Source organism: Nannobrachium achirus, assembly GCF_963921795.1.
Source record: "Nannobrachium achirus genome assembly, chromosome: 13".
Lineage (NCBI taxonomy): Eukaryota > Metazoa > Chordata > Actinopteri > Myctophiformes > Myctophidae > Nannobrachium > Nannobrachium achirus.
This window is the reverse complement of record NC_137833.1, coordinates 40,152,914-40,161,672: the sequence shown is the minus strand read 5'-3', so window position 1 is coordinate 40,161,672 and position 8,759 is coordinate 40,152,914. Positions and strand designations below refer to the sequence as shown.

General features: G+C 39.6%; 1 protein-coding gene across 1 annotated transcript; it reads left to right on the top strand.

The window, feature by feature from the left end:
• Positions 1-1,157: 1,157 nt before the first annotated feature.
• LOC308296518 (alpha-2A adrenergic receptor-like) lies at positions 1,158-2,396 on the top strand (the record flags this gene model as incomplete). Its single annotated transcript, XM_080739807.1, has 1 exon — positions 1,158-2,396. The coding sequence occupies one exon, from the start codon at positions 1,158-1,160 to the stop codon at positions 2,394-2,396; it is 1,239 nt and encodes a 412-aa protein (XP_080595933.1).
• Between the last annotated feature and the right edge of the window lie 6,363 nt (positions 2,397-8,759).

Here is an 8,759-nt window from a genome sequence, read left to right as displayed (position 1 = left end):
TGCTGGGAGGCCTATTGTAAACACTACATAGAATGTTAAAGATAAATAAACTCAATGTATGCAATTGTCTTTCTTATATAACATGCCCTGTCAAATGTAAATTAACCTGTAATGTAAGATATTCACATTTACCCCTGATTTTAGTTAATTTTTTATTTTTCTTCTCTGTGTCAAGCACCAAAGAATTGCCGATCTACAAGCTCAGAAGCTATTCTTGGTGCGGGACAGTGACGCGCAACAAAGTATAAATCACCCTTCAGTGATAGATAGCCCTTACCTTTATGACACTCAATACACTCAGTGTGGCTTATACTGGTAGGTTGTCATATTGTGCTTGCTATGTGCACCTGAACAACAACCCTGTCTGCCTGCTATACTAAATGGCAACTACTTTCACATTCTTTATTTGCCCAATTATGCTACAAAGGCCTTACATTAAAATGTTTACCTTTGCTAAGAAGCACCTCTTGAAACTCATTTAGATAACCTCTTATCAAACGAAGCAAACATTTGTATAATTGGAAGTACTGTAAACACTCCTCAACAGATTCCCTACAGACATTATTTTAGGCAATTTCTCTTCTCATGTCAAATCTTATCTAATATGAATGAGCCCTTGTGTAAATTATAAAACACAGTTCAAATCATTATTAATAGCTTACTGGGAGTCACTGGGAGTGATAGAAATGACTTCTGAATCTCAGCAGCTCAACCCCTCCCCTTGCCGTTCTCACTGATATACTGGAGCCAGCATCACAGATCCTCTGCGCTAGAGCCCATATAAAAGACGGATTCTCCACCTTAGCCACACTGGATGAAAAGAGCTGCAACGCTTTGAGGGTGACAGGGGATGTCTTTTCTTCATAAACATTGAAAAGTCTTCCATTGGGACCATTGAAGAAGTTTTCAGTCTCAAAGGTCTGTGGATAAATATATATTTTTTAAAAGATTATATGAAAGTACCTGCAGCTTGGACTTTTTTGTGCGTGTCTTTTTCTTGTTTGTCATTATAGCACACATTCCTGAAAGGAAACCTACAAAGAAAATAATGATTATACATAGTAATTAATTCTGTATTTCCGGATCGTAGATAAATGAAAATCCAGGAAAATCCGGGACTGCAGTTTCACAGACTCAAAACATCACAGCTCATCCTTATGGGTTGCAATAACTTGACCTGTGGAAATGGGACCTTGCCCTGCAAACATCCTTACACGGTGCAGACGTCTGTTCCTCTAACTATACTGGTGGGCATCCTCTTTCTGCTGATAGTGTTCGGTAACGTCCTGGTTGTGATTGCCGTGTGCACCAGCCGGGCCCTGCGAGCTCCTCAGAACTTGTTCTTAGTTTCACTGGCATGCGCAGATATTCTAGTGGCCACTTTGGTCATGCCATTCTCCCTGGCGAACGAGCTGATGGGCAACTGGTACTTTGGCCAAGTTTGGTGTGGTGTCTACCTGGCCTTGGATGTGCTGTTCTGCACCTCATCCATTGTGCACCTGTGCGCCATAAGCCTGGACAGATATTGGTCCATCACGCAGCCCATTAAGTACAACCTGAAAAGGACACCACGAAGGATCAAATGCATGATTCTTGTAGTCTGGGTGCTGGCTGCCATCATTTCATTCCCACCGCTCATCTCAATGGAAAAGGAAGTGGCCAGGGACGACGGACCCATCTGCAAGATCAATGAGGAGAAATGGTACATTATTTTCTCCAGCACCGCCTCTTTCTTTGCCCCGTGTGTCATCATGATCCTGGTGTACGTAAGAATCTACCAGATTGCCAAGAAAATGACAAGAGCTCTGCCTGGTGAGAGGAGAAGAGAAAACGTACACACAGATGACAGGCAGCGTGTCTTGCCGCAGCAGGACCCCCAGGGGAGGGGAGGAGGAGGTAAAGTGGGAGAGGAGGTGGAGGAGGAGGTGGAGGTGAAGGAGGAGGAGGACGAGAGCGGAGAGGCGAATGGAGTAGACGCGGAAGACGAGGGCTCGTCGTCTGACGGGAACGAAACCACCCTGTGCTCCCTCAAGAGGATGAAGGTCAGGAAGAAGGCCAACGTGACACAGGTGAAGCCAGGAGAGCACTCCCCGAAGACAGACGGCGCGGTGAAAGTGAGCAGGTGGAGCAGCAGGCAGAACAGGGAGAAGCGCTTCACCTTTGTTCTGGCCGTGGTCATGGGAGTGTTTGTTCTGTGCTGGTTCCCCTTTTTCTTCACCTACACGCTCACCGCTCTGTGTGACCTCTGCTGTGTGCCAGAGACACTGTTCAAAATGTTCTTCTGGTTTGGATACTGCAACAGCTCCTTGAATCCTGTCATATACACCATATTTAACAAAGACTTCAGACGGTCTTTCAAAAAGATACTTTGTAAAAGGGACAGACGGGGTCTATGAGTAACTTTTGTTTTTGGAGCGGTGAAAGCGCTCCCAATAGACAGGTATGTCCGTGGGTATGTGGGTGGGTGGGTGGGTGGCTGGCTGGGTGGCCGTGTCCGTAGCCTGGCAATACCTTGAGTGGCCACACACAACACACTAGTTAAAGGAGGGGCGCTGTTTTGTGCAGGCCAGGCACACTCACCACTCACTCACACATGCACGCAACACACACACACACACACACACACACATAGCTGCTCAGATTCACCGCTCCACTTCGAACCGAGGTTTGATTTTTACATTACAGATGGACTACAGTATGAGACACTATATCTGAGTATTTATGTAATAAGTGTTAGAGGTATCAATATAATATTATGTTCACAGGTAAATATTCATTTCTAAATGTTAGAATTCAAGTGTTTGATCCATGTGTAAAATGTATGTGAACTATAGAATATTTAGCCTTTCAATCTTTGTTTGTTCCATATCGGTTTACAACTGTTTCATCATTTAAATGTCATGCAAATGATATATGTGTACCACTTGTTAGAGTGCTACATTAACCCTATGGTATACATCATCATCTACCTACCGGTATATATATATGAGGTTTTTATAGGTCTGTCATGGAATTTGTACCAGTTCTTATTGTCATGGCTTCATGTTATGTTAGTAGTGTATATATGGTGTATTGTATATTATAAAATGACAGCCACATGTATGTCAGCACATGCATGCAATCTGATACTAGTTTGAATCACAAGAAAACTTTGACACGCACCACTTAAACCATATGCACCCATGTTCCACAGGAGTTTATACATGGTCTGCTCCTTTTATCCCTGTACACCCATGCCCAGAATATGGATACAAAAGGGTTCTTATGGTTATGTTTTATCGTATTAATTTCTTTTACAGAGTGAAGGAGTTGTGGAGGGGAGATAGGGGCATGTGGCGTGATGTATTTTGTGCTTTAACATCTCATTAGTTGAAGGCTGCACTTTAGTGCCACAACACAGTATCTCTGTAGCCACAACACAGTATCTCTGTAGCCATTAAACAAAACGGGTATTTCTTACATTGATGCTCCTACATATTATCATGCAAGCACCAGTTAAAGTTACTTTCCATCCCTCATCCCATAACCCACACACTGCACATCATTTCGGTGCTCATATCTTTGAACGGGTAAGGGCTAGTCAAACATATAATGTCTGAGTGAGTGAGTGTCTGTCTGTCTGAAACAGCGTTTCTCCTCAGTGGCTGGAGCAATTGATCTGAAATCGCATCACCATTAGCATATGAACACACCTGACATAACTGTGAAGCCCGTTTGTCACTTTCACAAATCATATACTGTATATTAGCATTTTTATGGTGTATCTACTATCTATTCTGCATCTAGCATGAGGCACATCTATTCTGCATCTAGCATGAGGCAACATGTTTAACCAGCTCTGTGTGTGTGTGTGTGTGTGTGTGTGTGTGTGTGTGTGTGTGTGTGTGTGTGTGTGTGTGTGTGTGTGTGTGTGTGTGTGTGCAGGCAGGCAGGCGGGTGTGTATGCAGGCGGGTGGGCGGGCGGGCGGGCGGGCTGGGGGGGGGGGTATCTCTGTAGCCATTAAACGAAACGGGTATTTCTTACATTGATGCTCCTACATATTATCATGCAAGCACCCGTTAAAGTTACTTTCCATCCCTCATATACTGTATGCACAGTGCACATCCCATAACCCACACACTGCACGTCCTTTTGGAGCTCATATCTTTGAACGGGTAAGGGCTAGTTATAATAAAAACAGTGTTTAGCACTGACAGAAGAGCTCTTTGCAAAGGAAAAGAACTTAAAGAAGGGCGTGGCAAAGTCAAAGTAGCTTCCAATCTGCATCATTCACCAGCTCTAATCAAGACAAGCTTCTGAGAACAAAACAATTATATGCAAAAGGGAAATTATGCCTAGGAGGTAAGTTTGGCACAACAATATGCTGCTGGCTGACATTTAGCAGGAATTATAACAGTCCAGATATCATTAAATCCTTCCTTGAAGTCAAACACAGAGCAATTGAAATGTGATTGGCCACAGCGAATTATCACCATGAGGTAATTTTCACACAAGATTACCAGCATGTTGAGTGGCAAACAATGAATCAGTTATCAACACGCTCTTTATATTTCAGTCTCTTAGATCAATATTTGTCTCTGACTTTAGAATGCAATGTTTGTGGTTCCTTTAAGTTCATTGTAACAGTTCAAACATACGTTTCTCATATTAATTATTTCATGTAATAAGCACTGTGACTTTCTTCCCTGGATTCTGGTGATTTTAATTTCCTGTGCTGTATGAGTTCAGCTAACTTCAGCAATGTCTCCGGTCTTAAAATACAACATCTATTACTCACCATGAATGGTAAATACAGAGCCATTACTGATCGGGTTCCCACGACAAATCTGACATATGAAATATTTATCTTGTAGCCTCGCTAAAATGTTGCTGACCAGTGGAAAACACGTGTTGGACCTTCTGTCTCACTGTTATACATTATGCAATACCAACTAATTTCCTCATTTCTCTACCAATGTAAGATGTAAGATTGCTGATGTTTATTATTTATGATGACATTTTGGTAATAAATGATATAGGATCAAGGATGATGACAGATGAATAAATTGTAACGCTAGCCTTTTCTGGCCTGCTCATGTCATGAAAAATCAGTAAATCCAGTAGTGGATCCTCCTACAGTAGGCTACATATAATACGTTTAGTTAGTAAAAATGATTCATGCTATATTAACCACTTCAACTTGGCACCCCTAGTTTGGGGTGCAGATGTACAAGCTCACAACGTGTCACACTGCAATGAGCTTGTAGATCAGCTATTTTAGTAATATTTGAAATAGGGCTTAAGTGGTTAAGGACGATTTCACCCATTTTCAACCTATCTTGATGTAATTCATCCTCACTAATGCTCATGGTAAAATTATTTAAAAGAAATCTACATATACATACTGTACTCACTCTGTGTCTCAAAGGAGGGCTGTCTACAGTTCGGAAAAGGGAAACCCTGCCTACCAGTGATATCAAACAATATTGCAAAGTTTTGATTTTCATATTTATTAACGTGAGGACAATGGCTTCCATTATAACAGTGGTTCTCAACCTGTGGGTCGGGACCAAGTGGGGGGATCCCAAATTATTTTGGGGGGTCCTCAGATGATTAACTTAATGTGCACTGTAACACTGTATTCTCACTCAACAGTAAACAAACCAACATAACGTTTAAGTGTATAGAGGGCCTCTGCACATTTATAAAGTAACAATTTATAACTTTTTAATACCTCTGAAATGACAAATTAAAGAGTGGGAAAATTGTCAAATATTAGCGGCAGAAATTGTGAAAATAGCAGATCTACACGCCTTGCAATGTGAGGCGTTGTGAGCATGTAGATCGGCTACTTTCACAATAGAACCGTGATATACAAAATGTAATACCTCAAGTCAGTGCTCGTCAGGGTGGGGGGATCCCCAGTTCAAATATGATTTGGGGGTCGCGGCCTGAAAAGGTTGAGAACCACTGCATTTGATTATAGCATGCTTTCCAGGAATAGAAAGCCTGCTGTTAGCTTGGATTCCCTTTCGATGATGTCACTGGTAGATGGGACTCTGAAGTGTCCACAGCCCTCCTCCGAGACACAGACCGATTAGACAAAAATGGTTCCATCTTATAGTGAGCATTAGTGAGGGCCAGTTATATGAAGATTGATTGAAAATGGGTGAAGGCGTCCTTTAACACACTTTTGTTATTGAAGTAACATGTTAATGAATGTAATTATTATTCATCACCCATGAGCAGTGAACAGTAGGGGTAAGGTAAGTTTATTTATAAAGCGCTTTTCAAAACAACTGTTACAAAGTGCTGTACAATAAGCAATAATAAAAACGACATCACACATGAAATTGAACCACTAAAATACACACAAAGCAGGAAAACAGTACATAGAAATCAACACATAAGAACACAAACATATCGGCAGGGCTACTAACAAAAATGGTTGCGGAACAAATGTGTTTTTAGTAGTCTTTTGAAAGCATCGACTGACTCTGCATTTTTTAAAGCTAAAGGTATCATTCCATAACGTAGGTGCAACCTTTTTAAAAGCTCGATCACCTTTTGTTTTCAACTTAGTAGTAGGGATTTCGAGAAGGCCTTTGTTGGACGACCTTAGTACTCGACTATTGACCTTAGGGTGCAGTATTTAATCCATTTGATTTATGTATTGACAAGGATAGCATCTATGATGAGTTCTTTAATCCTGATTCAAATCATGTAGACCTGAAAAATGTAAAGATATCTTGTGAATATTACACTGATGATCAGTTTAGTAAATCTGTTCAAGTACAAGTCCCAAATACATTTTCCTATCTGCACCTAAATATTTGTAGTATACCAAAACATTATGATCAATTGACAGATTACTTATCTATCCTAAATTTCTCATTTTCTGTAATGGCTTTTTCAGAAACGTGGGTTAATGATAACATTACATGTCTCTATCCTTTGGAAAATTACAATGCTATTCATTCTTGTAGAGAGACCACAACCACAGGGGGTGGTGTTTCTCTTTATGTATCAAATCAGTTTTATTTTAAGGAAAAAAAGGAGTTAAGCCAATACTTTGAAAAGACCTCAGTAGAATCTGTGTTTGTGGAAATTCCGTCTTGTCTACCATTTGATGGCGAAAGCCTTGTAATTGGGTGTATTTACAGACCACCTGACTCAGATCTCTCAATCTTTAATGATGCCCTTTATCACACTCTTGAAATGATTTGCAAGGAGCGTAAAAAGTGTGTATTATTAGGTGACTTTAATGTTAATCTTCTCAATAGCAATCATACAGCTTCTGTAGATTTTCTTAATGCTCTTTATTCTACTTATTTTTATCCCTCAATTCACAGACCCTCCAGAATAACTAGTTCATCAGCCACCCTTATTGACAATATTTTAATCAACTTTTTGCACCTTGAAATTACCTCTGGTCTGTTGTTAAATGATATGTCAGATCATCTCCCAGTTTTCCAATTAATTCATATTAAAGATAATACGCTTAGTAATAACTCGGTGCAAGAGAAAATCAGTTATTGCAAATATTCAAAAAGGAATGTGGAATCATTCATATCTTCTATTAAGGGTGTTTCATGGGATGTTGTTTTAGGGCTGCAAGATGTAGAGAAAGCTTACCAATTGTTTTTAATGCTCTTTAATTCTGTCTTTGAGAAATGTTTCCCAATGATTACCTCAAAAAAAGAGAACGTTCTTAAATCTAACCCTTGGTTTACTAAAGAATTAAGAAAACATTCTCTTCTAAAAAAGAAACTATATAAAAAATCTGTTATAAGTCCCACACCTTTCAATGTGGAAACTTATAAGAAATGCAAAAATACATTTACTCATTCACTAAGGACTGCAAAAAAGAAATATTTTACAGACAAATTCAACCAAGCATCTAATGACACCAAGTCCACTTGGAGGGTCATTAATACTTTGTTACAACGCAAAAAGCAACAATTAATTGTTCCAGTTGAGGTATTGGGAAATGAAGGTTCTCCTCTCAATCAGAAAGAGATAACAAATGGTTTAAATGATTTTTTTGTTAATATTGGTCTCTCACTGGCAGCAAACATTAATGATTCTGATGAAATTCCATGTCATTTAATTAAGGGTCAGTTTTCTTCACTCTGCAGTTTTGATCCACCCAGTGTTGATGAAGTGAGGGGGATTGTCTCAAACTTAAAGAATTCTGCTGAAGGTCATGATGGGTTTAGAAGTAGTTTTATCAAAGAAATAATTGATTATATTATTCAACCTTTAACTCATATTTTTGGCTTATCCTTACAATCTGGTGTAGTACCTCGTGAACTTAAAATAGCAAAAGTTGTTCCTCTTCATAAATCAGGAGATTCTAATCACTTTGGCAATTATCGTCCTATATCTATTCTCCCTTGTTTTTCTAAAATTTTGGAAAAACCTATTTATTCTCGAATTTCAGATCATTTACGTGAGAACAACATTCTCTATTGCCATCAATATGGTTTCCGTAAGAAATACTCAACTGAACTGGCTCTGTTACAGCTTGTCAACAATATCTCTTCTGCTCTGGAAGATGAGAAATTTGTCCTTGGGGTTTTCTTGGATTTATCTAAAGCCTTCGATACTGTAAATCATAACATTCTTGTTTCTAAACTCAATAGATATGGTGTACATGATGTTGCTCTCAAGTGGTTTTCTAACTATCTAGAAGACAGAGAACAATATGTGTCTATCAACGGTTGTTTCTCTGAGAAATTGAAAATCTTAGTCGGGGTTCCTCAGGGCTCCATACTTG